The 25309-nt window shown below is 45.3% G+C and overlaps 1 protein-coding gene across 1 annotated transcript in view; it reads right to left on the bottom strand.

Annotated features, from left to right (window-relative positions):
• The window catches only part of LOC119460550 (protein RRP5 homolog), a 122538-nt gene extending 97490 nt beyond the window's left edge, over positions 1-25048 (bottom strand). Inside the window, exons 1-9 of the mRNA XM_037721486.2 lie at positions 24981-25048; positions 23918-24026; positions 21966-22256; positions 20073-20240; positions 19782-20015; positions 11817-11882; positions 9694-10067; positions 2556-2612; positions 2397-2457 (exon numbers count right to left, since the gene is read on the bottom strand). Of these exons, the coding sequence (XP_037577414.1) occupies positions 2397-2457; positions 2556-2612; positions 9694-10067; positions 11817-11882; positions 19782-20015; positions 20073-20240; positions 21966-22256; positions 23918-24007 (1341 nt within the window). The 5' untranslated portion in view covers positions 24008-24026; positions 24981-25048. The remainder of the gene's footprint in view (positions 1-2396; positions 2458-2555; positions 2613-9693; positions 10068-11816; positions 11883-19781; positions 20016-20072; positions 20241-21965; positions 22257-23917; positions 24027-24980) is intronic.
• Positions 25049-25309: the final 261 nt, after the last annotated feature.

Below are 25309 nucleotides of genomic sequence, written 5' to 3'. Positions count from 1 at the left end.
CTTTCAAATAATACTTAATTTAAAAGAATACAAAAAATTTATTTGCATAAAAAATTCTTAACAAAACAAATTTTTCAGAAAAAAAATTGCAGTAAGAAGTAACATCTCTGGCAAAAAATTTTTTTGAGAAATTCCAAAATATACAAATTGTTGATATATCCCTTGGCAACATTTCTTTAAAGAATTATACCCATAGATAAAGCACTCTTTGAGTTAAGAAAAATTACATGACGCATAGTGAAACATTCAAGTTCTTGGTTGGTCCTACCTACGATTTTTTTTTTCAAGAAAAATATTAATTTACAGCTTAATATTATATACAAAAACACGAGTACTAAACGCACATTTCAAAAGTACATTTCGGAAAAGAAACAGTAATTACAATATACGTAATAAAAATTACCAAACAGAAATAATGAAATTCACGACAAACTTCCCTAATGATAGATTTACATCTTCAGAGAAAAAAAATTGTCTATGTCGGTTTGTCAAGGATATGCGTCTGTGCATATTTGTTGGTGTTTATACATATAGCATGAACAACCTTCGCCGTAAAGGACAGGTGAAAAAAATCAAGACCTCTCGCCAGCCGCTTCGGGCCCCTACGGAGGTCAATGCCCGGATCTGTCTAGGGCCGAAACTGGTGGCAGCACGTCTTGTCCAAATGAAGGGGACATACCATAAATAAAGAAAATAGTTTGGACACCAACAGGGCAACTGAACCGGCTGTAGATATCAATAAACAAAACGGGAGGCGAAAACGAAACTTGCCGGCGTGTAACAGCTGATTTTCCCGGCTGATCTGCTGAAGTTTCCTCATCCAAACTAAACTCCGATGACGCGACATCGATGTCGGAGTTATCACTGCTCGAAAAGTCCAAAAGATACCTTCTAGGATCATCGGGATCAAGCGAAACTGCTTTCTTTCGAGCGCGCGCGGCACCGGATGTCGACAGCATTAGGCCGCTCAACCTTTGAGCTCGCGCGCCCTTTAAAAATCCCCGCCGCATGGTAAAGATGTGAACCACGCAGAAACGAACACTCTACTTTGTATGCAATCACCGAGATGGCACTACAAGTCCAGGCGCGCAGCAGTTTTTTTTACAATAGGCCCTCAAAAACTTCGGTCACCAGTGATCGATGCCTAGTGCCGTGGTAAGGAAAGAGTTAACGTGCCCTCAATGCACAATACACGGGCATTTTTGCATTTCCCCTTCATCAAAATGCAACCGCCGCGGCAGGGATTCTCTCCGTGCTCTTGGGCTTAGTAGCGTAACGCCATAGCCGCTACAGCACCACGGCAGGTTACAAGCAAATCTCTTTGCAAATCGTTGCACATCGCCACTGCCAACCCTATTGCGATAAGAATCTTAAAAAACGATTGAATAAGAAGATGACAAAACGAGTATCGGGCCGTTCGGCCCTCGAAGCTCGACGGACGTCAGTGTCTCGTGCCACGATTCTCGACAAGTAGGCACGTCCAAACTTCCAGCTCCCGCCCTTGGATACTACTGACCCAGGCCGAATTCGAGGAGCGCAAACGTAAGCTCACCGAAGTCGCAAAAATGACAATGCATGTCCCGAGCTGCTTGGGCCCCACCAGCTAGGCATACGTTAGCGTTTTAAGCTGCAGCGATTCACGCAACGGTTCGCATTACATAGATGTCAACTACAGTCTAATCTGCCAAATTTATTAATGACTTCGGATCATACATTATCAAAGTTAGTATGTTTTATTTCTCCTTTTTTTTTCGATAACATATCAATGAGGTTCTACCGTATGTACTTCTCTTAGGCCACAGTAGTTGCCATGATAGGGCAATGTAATAGCCACCATAGTGCAATTGTTCACAAGTGCTTGCTGAGAAAGTACTATCCACCAGGAATGTTGTGAGAATTCTTGAAATTATTTTTACTGCTGAAACTTTAAAACCTCAACGTAACGAAAATTAAGTTTAACAAAGTTTTTCGCTGCAAGTACAACTTCGTTGTATCGATGTTTGACTGTACTAGTACTAAAGCCATTTTAATTTACTATTTTTTGTCACAGTAATTTCTTTCCATACAATAGTGGCACCAAGAAATATTTTGAAAGTACCAATGACCATCAGAAGCCAAATTTTTCAAATAGCAGCCTTACCCAAAACAAACAAGGAAAAAAACTGAACTTTGCTGGGGTGCACTGTCACTCTACTGGCTGTGTTATGTCACACAATGTTTTGCTACTCCTCACTGCGTCACCTTCGCTGGCCTCTTTTCGAATGGCCAAACAATCTGAAAATCTCCATCATAATTTTTAAGTTAAGAAGCTCACTAACAAATTATGGTACTTCTTTTTCTTGCCGGCAAACACTCTGCGTAAGCATCGATGCCTTTTTTAATAACTTCTATCTTACTTCGAACTTGGCTCCAGGCACCAAAGCATCGGCAGTAACATATTTTTCTGACAGCATGGACCTGCAAAACAGCAGCAGAAGCAGAATGGCGAAATGTGATGTTAAGGAGAAGCTTCTAAACTGGCAGCACAAAAAATAGTAAATGCATCACCAACTCACTTCTTCAGGGACACAACCACAACTCTATCCATGTAACTGAGAGCCATGACACGGCAGCTGCAAAAAAAAAAAAAAAAAAAAGAAAAGAAAACTTTCAGTCAATGAAACATACATTTTTCTAATGTCTTCCACAGTACACATTTACTCACAGATGAAGTATTTAAAATTAATTAAATTATGCGGTTTCACATGCCAAAAAAAGAAGCAGGTTTACCAAGGTAATTTTTAAATAGGCAATAGATAGTATGCACTCGGTGCTTAATGAGACACTAAAGGCAAGTACAATGTCAACGTGGACTGTTAAAATACCAATCCAGAAACCACACAGCACATTTCATGCCAAGAAAAGACTTAGTTTAAGAGAAAATCGTGTCTCAAGGGTCTGCATTCCTCTAGAGCAATTCAACTCGCCTGCCTATGAGCAAGAGGAGTTGCAACATTGCATACACGACATTGCATACACGATTACCACCATTGAATAAAACGGCGCCTACAGCTAACACAGCAAAGGTTCTTGTGGTTTTTTTTTTTTCTTTTTTTGCATAGAATGCAAAAGGACAGCCAGAAACCAAGTGAACACACAGCTGACAGCATCTCAAGACATGACATGAACGCTGAATTTTCTGCTGCTAGCACAAATTTTGCTTGTCCTCCTGAAGTCGATGTGGTGGCCTGCCCATTGCCACATGATTGCATAACAACAACCAGTGTGCCCACCTCAATCTGAATTCCCTCTTGCTACTTGCTCTCCTCCGTGACAACAAGAAATAATTGGTAAAATCAGCCTTCGCTTCGTCTCGTCTCACACTTAGTATGAAGTATCCGAGATTGTGCACGTTATTTCTTAGTATTAAAAATGTGCAGTATGCTTTTAAAGGGGCCCTGAACCACCCCTCGGGCTTGGTGAAATAACATAGTCCGTGGGTAGCATACGCTGCTGTGAACATCTCAGCCAAGTTTTGCTGTCGTACACGGTGCATGGAGCTCGCAAGCGGAGCGCGAAGCGACCTTTCTCTCAAACGGTCTCGTTTCAACAGAGGCCATGATCCTCACTCTCTTTTCTGCGTGCTTTATTACGTAATAAAGCACATTCCAATATGCAACTGCTATTGGTCGCTGCAGTCGGTTACAGCGCGGCCGCCGCGGACAACCACTTTTGGCCTACGTTTAGCGCGTCATAGGCATGAAAATCAGAAGTCGTGGCGTCTACGTTAACATCTGAAATTAAATTTGAGCTGCGCACCACGGTGACGTTTCTAAGGCAGAGCGTTGTGGCCCCGCCCCACTCCGCCGTAGCCTTAGCAGTGCAAGGCATTGAAGAAGAAAGGGGGAGCACAACGGAGGCTGTGTTTGATTGCCAATAACTACACTTCTGCTGAACGCATTGAAGTACTTTTTGCGGCTAAGCATTTATGAAATAGCCTATTTTCACCTCAAATGTCTTTCTCCACTTTGATAAAAAGTGGTTCAGGGCCTCTTTAATGGCACCCCCACGCGCGCTGTGGCACAGATAGATAAGATGCTTAATGCTATAGGGTTGGCAACGATAGCTGTGAATGCAGCATGCGACGACCCGTGAGGAGATTTGCTGGTACCAGAAAAGGAAACTGATTGAATGCTGGCATTTTTCCCGCTACACCGGCGGGCAAGCACTGTGGGGAAGCTGCTGCAGCAGGCAGATACTGTACTTGATCACATGCACCTGGCGCCTTTTCTTGTTAACACAGCATCTAGCAGCCGGTAAACGTATCATACGATCACAGTTTGGCAATGTACTGATTGTTGGTGCCGAAAGATTGTGTTATCCGGGAACATATAAACCGGTAAAAAAGAAGGGTAACTGTATTAGGTCATTTATTTTGTGCTCAATCGCGAATGCTGGCAGGAAAATTGTATGTAACACATCAACAAGGTGCTACTGCATTACTTATGGCCGCATTACTGACAAATACAGTCAAATCTCAACATAACGCATCTCAATTTAACGAAGTTCGCGATGTAACGAACTATTTTTATTTCCCCATCTTAGTTCTATTAAATTAACGAAACCTCGATATAACGAAATTCTCGGTATAATGACGTTTTTCGTTGCAAGTACAACTTCGTTATATGTATCAAGGTTTGACTGTACAGTAACACCTCATTAATTCGACCCTCGTTAATTCGGAAAATCGGATAATTCAGCCATGTCCTTTGGACCCAGCAGGCGTATGCATTATTTAATGCAATGAAACTCTCGTTTATTCGGACGTATTTGATCGCACATCGATTAATTCGGACAACTCTGTGAGCTCGGCGAGCGCGGAGCGCCGCAAAAGAGCAAAAACGGCACGTCCACCGAAACGAAGCGGCGGAGTTCGTATCGCCGTAGCCATCAGTAGAAATCGTACGAGAATGACCGCAACGCTAGAATGCTTCGTGCCTATTTGTGCCTTTAAAGCCTTTATTCCTGCGTTTACCACCGGGCATAGCACCGTGTCGGCCGCATGCCTTTATAACTGTGAACAGTTAAACCTCGTTAATACGTACCCGGTTAATGTGCAATTGCGGTTTAAACGTAGTCGCGAAGTTTCCCCCACCCAGCCCCCATTGAACCCCATGTATTGGCTGACCGCTTAAGCCGTAGTCGCTCATTGCTCACCAAACGGTTAGTGCATACTATTTTTGTTTCTTATCTACATGCACAGACACAAAATCGGCAAGATCTCATGTGCGCAGACGTTCGATTCTAGAGTTGCGACGCCCGATCGACAGCCACCAGCGATAGTGAATGAAAAGCGTGGCCACCATGACGTATTGCCTGCTCATGCAGCTGTTGCCGATTGCCGCGCACAAAAGCATGGCCTTCAAGATCAGCTCCCGGTAACACGAAGAGGCCACTGGTAGGGGGTGCAAAGTAGTAACCGCGCAGAAGCACATTTTATTGCGAAGTGCATTTCTGGCGTCACTGTGGACGTCGCTTTGAGGTTTCGTAGAAAGTCCAAACACGGCAGCATCGCCACCGCGCACCGTATGCTGTATGTACGAGTAAAAGCTTGCGCCTGCGAGGGAGAAAGGCAGGGCGGAAGCGTGCTGCAGTAATGCACTCAGGATCTCTGCTGGGGGGGGGGGGGGTAAATTTCTGTGGGGGGGGGGGGGGGAGGAAGCAAGCACTTTGCATAATATGCAATTTCCTTGCTTTAGCCAGCGGAATCCAACAATAAAATGCCTAATAATTATAATAATGACACCAAGGATGATGACGATGTTTATTTCTTCAGCATTTTACTCAAAGTAATTTAAGAGTGCATGAATAAATACAAGACAGTGATAGAGTGTTTTTGTTAATCAGGCAAATTCGACCTCAAGCCACCTCCTGAATTGTAATGGCAATGTGAACAGAGCGCTGAAGGTACACGTTGGAATGGTGGGGCTGGACAGGTGGGGCGGGGGGTTACAACACCGGAAACCCCCCCCCCCCCGTCGGCGCCACTGGCATTCTGCTTCTGTCGCGCACGGCGGGGGAGGCGAGAAGGGGAGAGGTTTACTTTGGCGGCGTATCTTGAAAGCGATCTGCTGCGTGGAAAAAGTGCGCGCCCGCACGGGCCTCATCTTCAAAGCGATCTGCAGACAAAGCGCAACTAGCGCCGGTGGCTTTGTATGCATTGTGCTTTCGACGTCTAGTTCGCGTAGAAGCGAGAGACGGCACGCTTATTGCTGCTGCCGTGCCTCCTCACTCAGCGTTCCGACAGCGAATTTCTGCGGTCATCGAGGGAGATGTGCTCATGATTACCTATGCACGCGTAACCCCGTGCTTGTTAATTTAGTTAGTAAGCGGGGCCTCATGGACAAACTGGCTCGTGGCCTTATCAAGTTCGAAGATTCCGTCGTCGCAGCAAGGCCGCCACAGCGGCAAGTGAAGATTACCGATTTTTTGCTGGCTACCCGCAAATAAAGCCTGTCTGAGTGCGTGTGTTTGAGAGCATGGTGACGTAGTTCTTTTCCGGCCGGTAAGTAGCCGCTAAACTGGCATTGGCAGTTAATTCGTACATCGTTTAGTGCATACCTACACGTTGTTCCCGGCCGACTACGTATTAACGAGGTTTTACTGTAGTCGCCATCTACGATTGCGTAGATAGTGACCGCGGTTTCGTCCGCAGCAGTTCCGGCGAACAGTCCTGTAGTTTTGTTTTGACTCGATACGCGCGTCGGGCGTATTGGTCATCCATGATCGTGTAGACAGTGACCACGGTTTCGTCCGCAGATGCCGAAAACGGTCGTTTCGTTTTAACTCGGTGCGTGCGTCGGCCGCGCGCCTTCAGAACAGCAAGGTTGCCGTCTACGATCGCGTCGACAGCGGCTGCGGTTTCGTCCGCAGCGGTTGTGACAAACAGTAGTTTCGTTTTTACTCGTGCACAGTTGTCGAGGCTCAAGAGCACCGTCTACATCGCGATGGGCGGTGACCTGGTAACACTGGCGAAAAAATAATAGGGATGTGCACGCGGTAGTGAAACATGTCTCAGATGAAGGCGCGTGCCGCGGCCACGCTGTGAATGAAGTTGCGAGGCCTTCGCCGCTGCAATCGCTAATCAGTCATGAGATGACGAGAATTGCAGCTCTCGCACTGCTTTTGTGCAAAATAGGAACAGGATTTGCTGATTCATTCAGTAAATAAAAGCATGTTGAAGTAGTAAGCACTTGTTCATTGTTTTTGTGATACCCTCGATGATTTGAGATTCAGTTAATTCAGACATTTTTTTCGGTCCCGTGAAATCCGAATTAACGAGGTTTTACTGTACATAGAGAAGTGGCCATTATTTTTGCCTTAGAGCTGAAAAAAGAAAACATGGCATGGATGTGCACTGTCAGTCACTCTTACCAATTCCAGGGCTATGAGTGTGAACATGAGCAAGTGCAGGCAAGTGTGAACATGAATGAGTGCTGGTGAATGAAAGAACATAAATTACGAGTGCAAGTGCAACTTTCTGGTTTTTGAGTGGGAAGGTTGTCACTATATCCAGTGTCAAGCACAAGCAGTTGCTGGATGAGCTCAATTCTGAACAACTGGACGAAGTTGTCATATCTGAAACTGAAACTGCTCTAAACACAGTGAAAATGTCCAATCCTGAACGTTGGATGTACTACAGTGCAGTCCACATATAACGATACCACATATAACGATATATCGGTTATAACGATGAGTCGAGCTAAGAGTATCAACTTATGCATCGGGGCTGTGAGAAAAAAACCCATATATAACGATATATTATTCACCGCATATCGGATATAACGATTTAAATTTTGCTTCTGGGCGGTGTTTTTCATGCAGAATAATCGTGAAAATTGCGTTCCTACGTTGCCCTTAACCTAGACGGGACGAAAAGTTTGCCTACGCGAGTTCGTATCTGCCGCCATTACCGCGCAGCGCATCCCGCCCGCGCGCCGATTGCGAAAGCCACGGAGAGCATCGCAAGTTGGTGCAGCGTGCACAAGATGGCGCCAGCTGCTTCGCCCCCGCGTCACCGGCGGTCGCGCGAGGAGAGGGCGGAAGAAAGACGATAATAAGCAAAGGCAACGCTTCCTCTGGCGAGGGGCGCCTGCGCTCCCTGCCACGCGCTCTCTCAACGGAAGCAGCGGCAGGTGCGCCCCTTGAGACGGAACTGATTTTGCAAGGGGGGGAAAAGCGATAAGCAAGCGGCGCCCGTGCGGCCTACGCTTCCTTCACAATCTCCCTCTCAGCGAGCGCGGAAATGCACCGCGGCAGAAGCGGGAGGTGCGCCGACAAAGCGCAAAGCTGCGTCTCTCGAGACGAAGCTGCAAATTTTGCAAGACTCGAAGTACGAGCTCGCGCAGTGGATGGTATCGACGATGATGAAAACCGGGAGCGCCACGATCATGAAGGCTAGAAGCAGTGTCCATGCCGATCAACGGAAAAGGCGGGCTTCGTGCGCCACGACGAAACCCCCATGGGCGAAATCAACACGGTGGTGTCCGAACTCTGCGAGCACGTGGCTACTGAGTGCAAATAGTGCTGCCTCGTTCTGCGAAGAGAACTCCGACGGGGCGATCGTTGTCGCGACAGATGGCGACGTTGTGCGACGGAGGCGACAACAGCAGCAGTGACGACGAGATTGACAATGGCCAGTGTTCGACACCGACCCCGAGGTTCAACGAAAGTGCAACGTCGTCGATCGAGTAGCTCATTGAATTCATGCACGCCAAATTATAGCCGCCAGTGTTCGCGCAGCAGATGGACGCAATGCACACGGCGGTTGTGAATCCGAAACTTCCGCGAAAGCAAGTGCAGATTTCTATTTCAGCGTGCCTAACGATTGAGACACTATTTAGAGGTATAAATAAAAGTTTCATTTTTCACGGCCTACTTTCTACGACGTCGACTTTTTTATCGCAAGTGGCAGTTTCGGTTTCGGGACTGCAAAGGTATATTCGGCATTTTTTTTTTTTTTCGGCAGTCCAGATATAGCGATGATCGGTTATAACGATCGGATTTCTCGTTTTTCTCGATATCGTTATAGTGGACCGCACTGTACAGACTTTTTGAAGCACTTGATAGAACACCGCCTCAGAGTCAAAACCTAAAATTATCGGCAGACAACTGCCAACTTTTCTTTCCAACTTCAGTGCAGCGAGATTGTAAATGTGATGATGTAATGTTGTTTTCGGACATACTACTAGTACTCTGATCACAAAAACCTAATGCTAATGCTCTGTAATCACAAGCCACATGCTTATTTGTAGGTGGTGAAGGGCAAATTTTTGCCAGAACACAAAAGCTCAGTTTACCAAAACCGAAACTTATTCTGAAAGTACTTTTCCTGCGTTACCTAATGTATAGTGCCAAGTAACTGAAAAATGGTTACAACATGCTCAAATCGGCAACCTAAATAATAAATTGCGGTGAGTAACGATCTTTATTCTTATGCTACTTTAAACACCTCCATTTGTTGGAATTCTTGGGTTATTTGAACAAATTTTATAGTCCTGCTAAGGTCAAATCAACATAACACCAAGCTGCTATGAACCTAATGTGCCCCTCGGTGAGCACTGGGTTTGCACTGCTCCAAGACAACATTCAGGATGGATAGTTGAATAAAAAGTTCTGCACTCCTCAGGTGAAGGACCAGAAGAAGCCACTCACGTGAGGCATTCACCAGCAGTGACAAAGTCACGGGCATCTTCGACATCTTGATCAGCTACCAGAGGTCGTGGGCAGAGGGCACGGACACCACTGGGCTCGAGGCGCATGTGCACGGCACCAGCTTCAATGGCCACCACTTTCGCCGCACCCTCCAAGAGGGCACCAGGGCGAATTGCTCCAAACATGGCTCGGCTCAGGGGCTTCTGAAGACTCAGGTAGGGTCGTTGAACAAGTGGCTGCACATAGAGCAATGTGCCCACCAGTGTCTGCCCAACTGCAATGTCCTCTGGGCTATCCCAAGGTCCTGGCAAGTGGCTGCGATGCACACACGCTTCCATACCATTCCAGCCTACCACCAGCCCTTCATTCTGTGTCTGCAAAAACCAAGAGCAAGAGGAAGCCAATATGTCAATCTTTTATACTGGTGTCCCAACAGGAGTGTCAACTAATCACTGCACTCCATTGCCATTGCCAAGGTTCGTTTGCAGTCACAGCCACTGCAGCGTGTTTTCACAGCATGAATCAATTATCATAACCGCCACTGAACGATATTCCAGCAAGAGATAAGCTCAAGGAGGCCTTGACAAGCTTAATGGTGATAGTTTTAACTGACAATTCCGACTGCCATCATGACGCAAGTACTAGCACAGCCGATCTCAGATATAGAAAAATCAAGGGGGATCCTAAGATAGAACGAAAACTTGAGGGAGCGTTCTACTGCAAGAATTTTTCAAATTGGTTCATTAATAGCAGAGACAGAAATACACTCGAACTTCATTATAACGAAGTTGAAGGGGGAGTAGAAATTACTTTGTTAAATCGATTATTGCAAACTTCAAATATTAGATTCAAATCGGTTGGTATTCGATTCTGTTTAAGTCACTTTAACTATTTGAAGTATTAGAACCCCCCCAAAAATTCTGTCAGTTCTTTGAGTAAGCTTCACCACAGTACAGCCGTGTAATGCGGCGCAGCATACAGAACATATTAGTAACAAATGTATTGCGGTGAAGCATATAAAAAGTAAAAATGGGGCACTGTCACGTGGCCACTGCTGTTGGTTATGGCTACACAAACAGCTAGCACACTGCAATGCGAACGAAGTCCGTCGTGTTCGAGCAGCACATGGCCCACAACACGGTGAATAGCTGGGGCGATATTCGTGGGCTACCTTCACGAGTTTTGGAAATAGGTTCACTTTCGCGAGATTTCACAAACACGCCGAAGTATACGGCCAACAGCACGCCCTTGGCACTGTGTTAAGATAGCAAGCTTGGAACAGCACCAGAAACTCTATTGGCATTGGCAAGCGAAAGTAAAACTATCTCTGAAACGGATCGCCCGAGAAATCCGCATCAATGCAATCTCGGACATGCTTAGCTGCGCGAGCCCACGTCACAGCACTGGTTTTTGGAATGCTGCGTGCAAGCAGCACCATCAATGGTTGTCAGCACGCCTGAGCGCATACACAGTCCGCACACCCTGTTTTAGAGGTAATCTGCCATGTGTGCAAATATTGGGCGTGCCGAGATGGCTTGTCATCATGTGCGCCGTCTTCCCGTGCATTTAGTACTGCAGGTTGCCTAATCTCGAGTTTCGGAGACGCGTTTAGGTGTAAGGCAGACGACGCATTTGCTCCCCGCTGCCACCACTTTTCATGATAGTGTTGTACTCACTGCGGGTGACACCATCAGACTGCGAGGCGGAAAATTCGGAAAATTTTGCGGTCCCTTCCGTGTAAGAATAATCTATAGGCAACTGTATTTATTTGCATAAAAGGTTGAATTTCAATGTGACGAAATTTTAATTGAACAAAACAAATTGCTGATTTTACTGCCTTCGTTATATCAAGGTTTCACGGTATCTCTGAAAGTGACAATCCGCGAATATGGGATACATTTTCTGGCCACTTGTGGAATAAAGAGACTTATTTTTGGTCGAATCCGCTATTTTGGGCCCTCGATTATTCGGACGTTCTGGTGGTCGCTGTCGAGTCCGAATTATCAGTCGGTGACTAAATACATAGTAGTACAACTTTCCATAACTAGTAAGACTCATACTGTACTGTGTATAAAAAGTGTAGAATGTTAAGAAAGAACAACAAATATATGCAAATACATCACCTCGATTACAGTAACCTCTGCACGGAAACCAGGCAGAACATAGTCCAAGCTGAAGTCCTCAAGTTCCTGGACAAAGATAGCCAAGGCACAAACAAATGTCAGAATTCTTATAAACCGTTTACAATGTAGACTGCACACTTTATATATAACTGTACTGACTTAATTTATTTCAGTGTTTTTAAGGAATCTATTCGAAAAAAATTGGGCTTGCAAACCACTCGCATTGCTGTTTGCACTAGGCCACCGCATAGCACAAAATTTATTGCCCAAAACTTGTTCCAGAGGTTCAGACAGTGATGAAAGCACAAAGGAAGTAATGAGCAGTGATTTTAGCGGAGCAGTGTTCCCAGAAACGGGTTTCGTGGGCATAAATTTTTTTTTTTTTCCACACGTGCCGTAACTTAGACACCTACCCACATATCCCCCCCCCTTCCACCTATATTTCTGTTTTAAGCTAAACAAAGGCATATAGATGCAGCTTCTTTTTACTGCATCATAAATTTGAGCCTACATTCCCTGGCCTGGCTAGTACAAAAGTATGTGCTGAAATTGGCTATAAGTACATCAAACGCTGATTTAATTAATTTTAATTTGAGATTTTTTTTGTTACACTACTTTCACATAATTTCATGGAAGACCATACATTATTTATACTGCCATGGGTAAAAGCACCAAGTTGCATTTGCTGTGTAATGTCGAACCTGGATACATCGAACCCACATATAACGAATTGTTCTGTATAACGAACAGCAGAAAAATCTCCTTGAAAATTTTTGTATAAAATTTGTGTTTTATTTATAGAAATACCTGTACATCGAACTTTTTGTGATCCCCTTCAGGTTCAATATATCTGGGTTCGACTGTATACCCCTCCCTTCATCCTTTCCGTAATGTTAATGGTGGCTGTTGTTACTACTATTACGTATGCACTGCCACCATTACCATGTCGTCGTCAAACCACTTCTTCATCCTCAGTATTTCCCCCACCATAGGGCAAAGAAAAAGAAAACCACCACCATCACAGCATTTCTCGCACTGCAAGCGATCCAAGCTCCAGCAAACTGGCTTATTTAGCGAAGTATTTTAAGTCTCAAGTAGTGCCAGTGAGTGCATTGTGTTCTGCGTAATGAAGCAATAAATCATGAAATAATACCTGTAATATACGAGGTGTGTTCAAAAAGAAACCGAACTTTTGAAATAGCACGCCAACCGGCAGAGGGAGCGCGCTGCGGCTACTGAGCGCATGTAGCGGCAGGTTTAGGCAACAAACTGCCATTTGCCGCGTTTCGCTCTGACCGTTAGTTGGCGAGCTACAGCTGCTGAAGTGAGCACATGAACAAGCTGTTCTTTGGATTGGTGCCAAAGTGACAATGAAGCAATTGGAAGAACAGCATGTGTGTGTGAAGTTCTGCTACAAACTTGGGAAAACTTTCACAGAGACATTTCAGTTCCTCAGCCAAGCATACAGGGAGGACTGTATGAGTCGCACGCAGTGCTATGATAGGTTCAAGCGTTTTGAAGACGGAAGAATGTCAGTTGGTGACGATCCCATGCCTGGACAACCTTCCAAATCCACAGATGATGACCACGTAGAGATTTCGAACAGTGCTTCGAGGAAATCGTCGTTTGACTGTTCAAGAACTCGCTGACGAAGTGGGTATCAGCGTAGGATCATGTCATGAAATTTTGAGTGACAAACTTGGGATGCGTCATGTCAGTGCAAAATTCGTACCGCGTTTGTTGACTGACGAACAGAAGCAGACCCATGTTGAAATCAACCAGGAACTGCTCGCCGCTGCCAATGACGATGAAAACTTTCTTAAGAAAATCATAACAGGCGATGAGACATGGGTTTATGGCTATGATGTTGAAACGAAAGTGCAGTCATCGCAGTGGGTGGCCAAAGGTTCTCGTCGTCCAAAAAAAAGCATGCATGAGTCGCTCAAAAATGAAGGTGATGTTGGTTGCGTTTTTTGACTGCAAAGGCATTGTCCATCAGGAGTTTGTGCCACATGGTCAGACGGTAAACAAAGAAGTTTACCAGGGAATCCTAGCACGTTTGAGAGATTCTGTGCGCAGTAAGAGGCCTGAATTATGGGAAAATCAGGCTTGGATGTTGCATCTTGACAACCACCCGGCTCACGCTTCACTCCTTGTCCACAGCTACTCAGCGAAAGACCACACTCCTGTTGTGCCGCACCCACCATATTCTCCAGACCTAGCCTCAACAGACTTTTTTTTATTCCCCAAGCTGAACACCACCTTGAAAGGACGTCGTTTCCAAACCGTACGGCATAGAGGAGATCCAGGACAATGCGAGAAGAGACCTGCGCGCTATTCCAGAAGGTGCGCTCCAGGAGGCTTTCCAAAAATGGAAGAAAATATGGGAAGAGTGCATTGCCAGCAGAGGGGACTACTTTGAAGGGGATAGCACTTAAAATGTTGTACCATAAGCAGTAAAGGCGTTATAGCAAAAGTTTGGTTTCTTTTTGAACACACCTCATATACAGTGGAATCTCGATACGATTCTGCATACTAATACATTTTTCATGATAATAGTACTATATATATATATATATATCGCTTTTTATTTTCCCAATAATATGATTTGGTTGGATAATACTATAGGTGATACGATTTTTAGATGATACGCGTTATTTTCCGGTTCCAGTGAAGATCGTATGATCGAGATTCCATTGTATTGTCAGCTCATAGGTGTCTCTACAGCACATAGACCTGCTAATAGCACAAGATATTCAATATTTTCCTAATTTCAACACATTGGGTGTAACATAATGTTGGCAAAATGCACAGAGTGTAGATAGAAAAGCACTTCTATGCTGAAAAATGAATACTTTACCCACCATCACCACTGGGATTCAAACGCAAGGTTTGGCACCCCACACAGACTCTGATAGTGGCTGCATCTGGGCATCTACATATTTTCGTGGACACAACAGGCAATTCTGAGGCAAACAAAGATGACACTGTGCATAGCAAAGGGCTTCTAGAAGATGGCGTGTCAGCTTTGAGAGCCTCCTGCTGTCATAGTAAAAGTGTTCAAAGTCGGAAGAATCGCAGAAGTCTGCTTTTTCTTTTTGTTTGTTTTTCTAATCAGTTAAGCAACGTAATGTTGCACTACAGTTCTGATTGAATGAAACCCAAACACATTGTATGTGCAGTGCGGCAGCTTTTGTGAAAGCCTTCGGCACATTCCTTTGTGTTCACACGGATGCTCAGGGAGGCCCATTAAGCAGTACACATGCAAGCTGACACTACCAGTAACTGTCCAATTTCCTTCACTGACAAGTGGTCATCATGGTATATAATGAAAACATAACCCATTTCCATGTGCACTTTCCCCAATTCAGTGCATAGGAAGTGCCTTCTACCGCTTTTTACAGCGTAAGCTGTTATGGGTTCATTCCCATAGCCGTTTTGGGTCGCAATGATGCCGCCGCCGCCAGCCGCGTAACCGCCATCGCCGGAATCGCAAAAAAAGTACCCGATTCCCGCTGGGATCAAACCCGCGTCCACTGCGTGGGAGCCGGATACTCTACCACTGAGCCACGCAAGTGCTTGCTATCGGGCCGCGGAAAATAGCCATATATAATTAGGCAAGCACACAGAAGGAGACGACTCGAGCCTCCGCCAGTATGGTGGCGCCATCTAGGTAAGATGCCTGCAAACGCAGCGTCCGCTCTAGAGAGCATTACAAGCCGCAGCTCGCCATCGATACCGGGCGGACAGTTCAGATCGTTCTCGTCAAAATGATGTGAACAGACTGCCGCGAAGACCCTGTTGTGCGTGGTGCCCAAATTGGAGCTGCTCTTGAGCCGCTCCACCAGCTTACACTGTGACTGTGCTGCGTGTACTGCGCAGGCCTGTGACTTTTTCAATAGACCTCTCTTGGGGTACGACGTCACACCGCACCGGCGACGCTCTGCTGTGACGTCACCGGCGCATGTGTGGTGACCCTGGTTGGCAAAAAACAGCCGCCACCGGCTTTCTGCGTGGTGCAGTCGCGCAGTAATTGGTGTAGGTGGGCGCCATGTGTACGAGTGTTTTGATTTCTTTTTTATTTTTACATGAACCTTCACAATTCTCTTGCCAGCCATATTAGCAGTAATGTGTGTCGGAGAACATCGGTGTGTGGTAAACTGCGTGATAAAAATGTGGCGACACTGGCCTTTTTTAGAAACTTGTGAACATAAGCCACGTGGTGGTGGTCTGTGATGGATTGTGCAATGAAGAATGTCAGCTTTTCCATGGAAGTGTGCCACGTTTGTTGTGGTAATGTGTGCGGCGAAAATAGCGACGATATCGGCTCATCTTTGCGTAGGGAAAAGGACCACATTGTGTGTGTGTGTGTGTGTGCGTGAAGTGTACTATGCGATTAGCAATACATCTCGCTTACAAGACTGTGGACACGTTGCATGTAATAAAACCAATCATAGTGATCAGGCTCCGATAGATCGTCAGGACCCGTAATTACTGCACAGGTGAGAATGAATGAAACGCGATGATTAGTGAGTGCATGTATTTCAGGGCCATCTGCGCTGTCTGCATAAAAAAATATTTTAAAAAAACCTCCGTTTCAGCATAATTTATCGACTGAGAGGTATGACTACAAATGAGCTCCTAAGATGTTTTGACCGCTGCCGAAACTGCGTGTATACATTTAAGCACGGGGAATGCCCAGAAGGCAAACCACTGAAATTATCGCATTTTAACGCAGATCTCACTGGTCTTAAGTAAAATTGAACCAATGAACTTTCTTTTTTTTTTTCGTTATTGGTGTATTCACCTTCATGGTACGGACTTTATGTCGTGATGATGCACATAATGCATACGGCAGGCATTACCAAATACTGACTGGGAGCTTACCACTGTCGTTGAAAAGAAAAGTGTACAATCATTGCATTCTACCGGTGCTAACATATGGGGCAGGAACTTGGAGGTTAACAAAGAAGCTCGAGAACAAGCTAAGGACCGCACAAAGAGCGATGGAACGAAAAATCTTAGGACTAACGTTAAGAGACAGGAAGAGAGCGGTGTGGATCAGAGAACAAACGGGGATAGCCGATATTCTAGTTGACATTAAGCGGAAGAAATGGAGCTGGGCAGGCCATGTAATGCGTAGGATGGATAACCGGTGGACCATTAGGGTTACAGAATGGATACCAAGAGAAGGGAAGCGCAGTCGAGGTCGGCAGAAAACCAGATGGGATGATGAAGTTAGGAAATTTGCAGGCGCAAGTTGGAATACGCTAGCGCAAGACAGGGGTAATTGGAGATCGCAGGGAGAGGCCTTCGTCCTGCAGTGGACATAAAATATAGGCTGATGATGATGATGATGATGCACATAAACATGCAAAAGTTGGGTCTTGTAAAGTTGAGAGCAGCAAAGAAGGCAGCAGACACAGCGAAGTTAACGCGCAACGGATTATATGTACTTGTGGAAGATATTGCTTTGTGCATCCACATGACCGAGACTAATAATTAAAATTAAATTATGGTGTTTAACATCCCTAAGCTGCACAGAGGCTTATGGGGGACAGTGTAACGAAAGGCTCCAGATTAATTTTGTTCATCTAGGGTATCTTACCATGCTCCTAAAACAGGGTAATAAGTTTTTCTGCATTTCTCCCTCATCTGAATTTAGGCGCTGTTACTTAGTACGGCTCCACTGACCCGCCGTGCAGCTGTAGATGAAGTTCATCTTGTATATCGTTTAAAGCTACAGTGTAAATGGGGCGCAAATCAGTGCATTCACGACAATGCAATACAAATTCATTTAGCGAAGTATATCACTCTGTCACCGCGAAAATGTGCATCATCTGTGTAAAATGTTCGTTTTCGAGCACATTTTTGTGGATGTTTGATCTACGGAAGAGGCGCACTTTTACGAAATCACCGCATGCTGACTTACGGGAACCATGCACTTGGCAACAACGCTCAGTTGTTGTACCGGTGAAACGGGGACGATTATACTTCCTAAGCACAGTTCGTAAATGCTGTCACTTCAAAAAATCGCAATATGCCGGACTTACAATCGCGGCATCTGATATACAAGTAGCGCTCTTATGCAGAGAGAAGAGGTCGCACGAATGTTTTTTGCCAACCAGCACCTGCTTCGGCGGCGCGGCAGAGGGAAGGGGGCCCCCGCAGTGACGTCACACCGTTTGCTAACACAGTGGCGCAACAGCCAAAATAGGATTTGGAGCAATTTTTGGAGCAGGAAAATCTTGCTTTTGGAGCAGGAAAATCCGAATTTGGTGCAGTTTCACAAAGATCGCTTACTCATAAAACGCCATAAAATTTACCCCGCATAATAAACGCACCCCCCTACTTTGCATTAGATTTCTGGGGGGAAAAAAGTGCATTTATGAAAGTATATATACGGTAATTCACATTAGCAGCGTAGGTGAGGGCAGGGGCGCGATCGGAGATCGTTGTTTGGAGTGCGCATTCAGTTTCGCCGTGCACGCTTGACCTAGCCGCGCCCGGCGAAATTGAATGCGCGCTCCGAACAATGACCTCGATCGCGCCCCAGCAGTGCACTGCACGCAACGGTTTCCGCCAAACACGTGGAAAGTACACCATGCATATCTTCGCGAGTGGTTCCCTTTCGTTTTTTTTTCTGACGATATGTCGCGACGTTCCGGCAGTAGTCGAAACATGCAGCGACTGTTTGACAATCTTTTGGCGTTTCAGCGGTGTACAGCGAAAATCGGCACCGTTTCATTGCCGCTGTGCCTGTTGCCGCGTAGAATCGAACCCTTGCTAGTTTTGTGCATTGCGTCGCCTACTAAGCTCACGCCGTCAGTGCCGGGTCGCTTGCTGTACCGTACAAGCGAGTTTCCCGTGGAGTATTCGTACCCGCTCCGCTCGTGACCGCGTGCACAGATACAGCGAGGATCTTGTTGAGTCAACGCGGCAATGGCGAACTGCTTTCGTTACTGCAAGCAACACGCACTCCGCATGATTTTACTGCCTATACAACACGCCGCACTGCAACCAGCAGCGAAAATATTCTTCGGCGCCCACCACCAAACACGCCAACGTCTCATCTGGGCAGCGGGCACTCCGTTTGGATCTCGTCTGTGCTACTGGTACAGTGCCTAGTACTACTGGTACTGTAATGGCTTGTCAAGCTGAAAGTTGCCAACACGGCCTTTATTTTCCACTAAAACTAGCGTAACCGAGAAATTTTGCGGCCGGTAGGGCGTTTTGGCGCAGCGTGGCACAATTTCAACGTATTGTCACGTAGTAGTGACGGTAAAGAAAACAGTCGAAAAACTGTGTATGACGAAACTGGTTGTTTATTGGGCGAACCTGTGCCCAATAAACAACCAGGTTTGGTAATCGCGGTTTTGGCGCAGCTCAACGCAAAAATACGAAATTGTACCAAAATGGCGCAATTGGCGCAGCTGTTGCACCCCTGCAAACAGGGAGAGGTCTATTCCCATGCTATACTGACGAGCACACACATAGAGGCCAGTGATTACCCTCTCAAAAAATTTACTGTAAGCCTCAAATTCATGTGCTCTTTCTATCATCTGCAACATCAAAAACAGCAGACATTAGTGCATTTTGCGCTGCAACATCTGCACCTTTGCACTTGTCATATTACTATAAGCGGTTTGAAAAGAGTTTCATTTCTGTGTTGTGCCCTATTAGAGGGCGGTACAAAGACACAAAAGTTCCTCAGCAATATAAGAAGGCTGGTGGATTTCGAGGCCAGCAGATTTGGCAACTATTGAATTAAACGTTCCCAAGAAAGGTGCAGAAAGGGCTCCTAGTCTGAGCTATTTTTCTCTGAAACCATTCAAACATTTTCTGCCATAGACTATGTAGGCATCTAAGTTTAGGCTAGCATAACACCCAAAAAATAAATCACATCCAGGCACAACCATATCAAATGTGCCTCATGACAGAGATGGGCTGCAATCATTTACATACCAGGGGTGCATTGACAGTGGAAGGTCGTGCTGTCAATTGCAATGCTCGGCCACCTCCAGGATCAGCCAGAACTGCACACTGGACCAGTTGGCCAACAGCCAGTGCATGACCTGCATTGCACTGCTTGATGAATGTAGTTGCTTCAGCCCGAGACAAGAAGGCAGTGACACCGTCCACTCCACAATCCATGGTGTAACCATGATCCTCTATGCTCGATACTGCTGCCTGGAGTACCTGCAACATAAGATCCCAGTCAGAAATGCTAGGCAAGAAAATCGTAATCCCTCCTACCATTCCTTTCTGTAGTATTGACGGTGTCATCGAGGCATTCACTGCAGCCGGATCCAAGGAAAGATCGACAGACACCTTGGAAGATCCCCATTCTACTGGAGCAGCAGCAATAACCTTACAGACAACAGTTTGGCCTTCTTGAAACAGCCTTGGCAGGGGAAGTATCTCCTGTTGAGAATTAGAAAAACAAACAATGCAGTAAGCAGCCAAGTCACACTAGTCTGCAGAATTATTCAAGACAAACTTACTATATTTCATACGAGCCCAACTCTAAGCACTACATACTTCGCTATGCAAGGCTTCCCTACTATTCATCCTTGCCTCAGGCAGCCTGCATAATGATACATATTCAGTATAATGTGACCAAAGTAGAATGCTTTAGCTAAAAGGCCTTAGCTGCTTCCCACAGAAGGCACTACCAGTATCAAAACACAGCAAACCTTCTCATAAAATACTTATACGTCCTGTGAATTTTCATGTTTGTTTCTTCTTTTCCTTCACTAGGCTTGGGCATCGTAAGCAGACAAGCCCAGTACATAGATCACACAGTGATGATTGTGTCTGCAAAGTATTACAGCAATGGACACTGCAAAAGCAAACAAAAAGTTAAATGAAGTGTCCGCGCTCTTTTTTCCCAGAGGAGTCACTCTCCCCACCAGCAACAGCATCGTCAAAGCAGACATCTGCAACACACAAGTAGCCAGACGCAACACAAGCAACTAGGATATTTCTGCAAAACACAGCATGCGCAATGTCACTGCCAGAAATGCATCATATACAACACAAAAGAGATTTTTTAAAAAGGAGGCGAGGGTCACATTGGCTTTTGCCTCCAATATGGGGGAAGCAGTAAATGAATATCACTTGCAGGCATTGGCCGAGACAATAGGAGAAAGCCTCTCCTGCGGGGAGGGTAGCTCAACCTCCCCCCCATCACCTCAAAACCATTTCATTTTTCTTTTCATTTCATTGTAGGGCGCTATAATGTCACTGTGTCAGGTTGCCTCCTATACTTCCCAAAAAATGGTTGGCTCGACCAATTTACCAGATTTCAGTAAATGTGGACCTGCTTAGAAACTTTAACCTGCCTCAGTGCAATAGCCACTCGGCTGTTCAGTTACCAATCCTGGAGAGGCAAACCTCATATTCAGCACAGCACTGTGTGTTGAACAGTCCAGAAAAAAGCTTCTCCATATGCAGCACACAAAACACTTCATTAAAACAGTCTTGAGTACTGAGGTCAGGGTGGATCTGGAATCGGCTGCTGCAATGCTGAGCTGCAATGATGAGGGCAGGCAGCAAGTTGCAGACAAACACAATACACACAGCATGAACAGGTTTCTTTGCTCTAACTGTAACATAAAGTGTGTCCCGAGGGCAACAGTACAGAAATTATCATGTGATGCCCATTCTAGCAAAATTTCTTTCCATGCCCAAGTAAACAACTGAACAATCCTGCAGCACAGGCACAAATGATGCTACAAAAACTATGACCTCCTTCACACTCCCCTATCAACGAAAGCAGAATATGCTACACTTGTTACACAGTGGTTGATTGCACCTTACACAACTGTTTGACCATGAATAGGCAAGAGCACTTTAAAAGGAGTAATCTCATTAGAAATGATAACACAGAAGCCTCTCATGGCAACTTTGTCTACTGCTGTGCAGAAAACTTTCTAATTGGGCTAGTTTGTGCATCGTTTACGCCATGTATGTGCTTAGGTTGTTCACGTAAAATACTACCCAGAGCATTGGATGCACATTAAAGAATAGGAGATTAAAAATGAATACTAAGCTCTTCTTTACTCTGCTTTTTGGTGTTAAAATGCCATCAATCACCTATCACTATATGTATCAATCAATCTAGTTTCCATAATGAAAAAGCCTCACTGTGGTTTGATCCTGGACCCCTTGAGCAAACTGGCGCAGCAGGAGCCTGTATGGCTGCGAGATGTTAGTCAGAGATACACGGCCTGTGATGGCCCCTGGGAGGGACACACGCAGACCAAACTCCTGCACCTGCTGCACACGGCCCAACACCACCAAGCCCTCAGCCAGCAGACGAATTGTCAATGGCTCCACAACCACTGATGAGGCTTCATCCTCCTCCGCCTCGTCCCCTTTCTGAGACTTCTTTTTTCGCTTACGGTTGCGCTTTTTTGGCAGGTCGCTGTCACGGGCCTGCAAGGAGTTATTCTCATTTGTCCGCAGCCTTGTCATATTTATCAAGCACAATATCAAGCCAAAATGAATGGCTTTTTAGTATAAGAAATAAAGTGAAATAAAACGAGGAAATATGCTACAGGTGAAGCCCCTCCCCCCCCCCCCCCCATGACCAAAAACATTCATGCACAATTACAATAAGACGCAATGCCCCCCCCCCCCCCCCCCCAGGCAATGACATGCGGACAACCAAAACACCAGTGACTGGTGCCACACTCTCATGGCCATGGCAGCAAGTACTGAACATCCTCTTAGAAAGGACAAGTCACACTTGTACTAGCACTGTCAAGGTTAAGTAACATATTTGCAAAGAATTAACTGCACAAGAAAAAGGTGGTTTCAGGCCTCATCACAGCTGAATTACTTCTGCATGTGACATGTAGTGGAAATGGGTTTTCTCCTCATCAATGGTGTTTTTATTGCAATAGCAATTATGTGGACCCTACAGGCAAATTTGCGCTATCAGCGTTACGTGAGGTTCTTGGACACAAAGTCCAAGAGTGATAAGATCCTATCATTCCTCGCACACCGTGTGCTGCGGGAGCAAGGGTAAGCTTGGGACGGTGAGCTGAGAAGGATGGTAGCTTTATGCACACACCATCTTGGAGGTCACGTGGTCAAACGTGCGGAAGGAGGGTAGGGGGGGTCTCCCCCTTTAGCCGGGCTGTGCACCGCCCACGCCCTATCTTGGACATAATCTCCGATCGGTGCAGCAACTGGGCGAGCCGAAATGGCTGGCGGCTTCACAAGTGCCTAGTGCTGGAGGCCGTGTACTCTTCAAGTTTTAGAGATGCGTTGAACAGAGATACAATAGAAGCGTTCGCTCCTCTGTTTTCACTCATCACTCCAGTCAGTATTGTGACGAGTATTCACGATCGAGTGAGAACTGTTCATGTTTGCCTCGGCATGCGTGACACCGTGCTTGCTAATTTAATTATTAAGCGAATGTTTATTGCAATTTATACGGCCAATAAAGCTACGAAGCTTACTTCATGTAGCTGTGTATGCTTTGCTATCACTATCATTGATTCGCCTTTCAGGCGAAACCTAACCAAAATTTCAAATACAAATGGCTAATTTTTATTACTGAATTTATATTCAGTTTCACACTTTGGTATTTGCTACTTGCAAGCTAATTATTACAGCCTGCATGAAGAAGGATCATGCAAACAGTGGCTCTTTACCGACTGCTTAAAATGACAGCTTTTCAGCAAACTAAGCCTGACATGCATAGATCTTGAGGCAAACTTGGTCCGAAAGGCCGTTTTGCATTGAAGGAGGCATTGCAGAAAGTTCTCCTTTAGAACAATAACGTGCAATGACCAAAATAAATATGTACAGTTTTCTAGCCCACTTGATAATCTAGCATGTCAACCGATGAGACGTTAGGTTCACTGTTGGGGTTTTGCATCCCAAAACTGCACTGTGGCTATTGGGCTGCGCTACGTACTATATATTTCTCCTACACCTTCATTACAAGCTGCAAAATCTCCAAAGCAAGTTTCACTTTTGAAAATATGACCTTTCAAAGAAAGGAACACAAACATTTGTTCAAAAATCAGTCGATCTGCATGGTAAAGTATTAGGCCAACACTTCACTAAACATAAACTATGTTCACCTTGAACAGGTCATCCTTCTCGACAGTAGATCTTTTCAGAGAGGAAAATGTTCTCTGCACTTCACCACGGGGCAATTCACAGTCATCCATGTTTTCCAGCACCTTGCTCCTGCACACAAAGGACACAACAGCACAGGACCTATTATTTACCCTCTTATGTCCCACGACACTGGTATTTTAGTAACTATGGCACTCTGCTACAAAGCATGAAGTCACAATTTCAATTTCCGGCTGCGACAACAGCGTTCCTAATGGGGGCCAGAACACAAAAATGCGTTATTAATAGTTTAGAATGAGTAAAAGCGGGGGCAAAGGTGTAAGCTGAATATATATATATATATATATATATATATATATATATATATATATATATATATATATATATATACACACGCCATGTTATATACCTTGGTCTCACGGGCACTTTCGATCGCGATTGGCTCCCTTTCGCAGCTTGCGCAAGGAAGCCAAATGCGATCGAGAAACTCGATCCTAATCGGGCTGGGTCGCGATCGAAAGTGCCTCGTGGGACAGGGGTATTAGATGCAGACTAAAAAACAACAGGGAGTTAGGATACACACAGGCACCACCCCGAGTGTGTGTATGTGTCATACGTGCTCAGTAGTCATTGAAATCCATCGGTATTGACTTAGACAGCCTGAAATAACATAGACGCTGCCTAAGTCAAGGATGCATTGCCAAATCGCCCAGCAAAACCACCCTTCTGGTGTTAACGTTCTCGTTCTTGAACATGAAAAGCAGACACTACCAGGCGGATCCACATCTCGCTGCGGCTGCTGCCGCTGTTCAAAGACAGTAGTAGTCACGACGACCACTTAGATTGCGCTTCTCACACTGCCATAACATGCCGTTATCGCTTAAGCATGTGTTGACAGGAATAAGCAGCACAAGACAAAGTGAATCCATCAGCATGCACTGTACTTAAATACATTAATGTTTTTGATCTACTTGTATTTTTGACAATAGTCGCAGCATAAACCAAGCACGAAATGTGCACGCACGGCTATGTGGCGACAATTATATCGAAAATAGCCTGTACTACCTTTTTCAAACCATCCACAGCGGACCTACCACGCTGCACGCACGCCGCATGTGAGCCGTAAAAAAAAAAACAGCGACATGTTGCCAGACCAAGAGCTTATAGCGCTAACTTTCTAAACTGACCCTACTTTTTATTTTACAAAGTATGCAGAAATAATTGTTACTGTAACTGTGCACAATAACTTTATAATTCCAAAGTTTTTGTTTTGCATTACTATGAAAAAAAAATTTTTGTATACTATACGGCTATTGCCTAACAAACGAGTCAACCGAATCAGATCACTAATCCAACATTATCCAAAAAAAAAAAAAAAAAAGCATGAATTCATA

This window comes from Dermacentor silvarum, chromosome 1, assembly GCF_013339745.2.
Source record: "Dermacentor silvarum isolate Dsil-2018 chromosome 1, BIME_Dsil_1.4, whole genome shotgun sequence".
Classification (NCBI taxonomy): Eukaryota; Metazoa; Arthropoda; class Arachnida; order Ixodida; family Ixodidae; genus Dermacentor; species Dermacentor silvarum.
The sequence above is the reverse complement of the archived record's forward strand: the minus strand, read 5'-3'. Positions and strand labels throughout refer to the sequence as shown.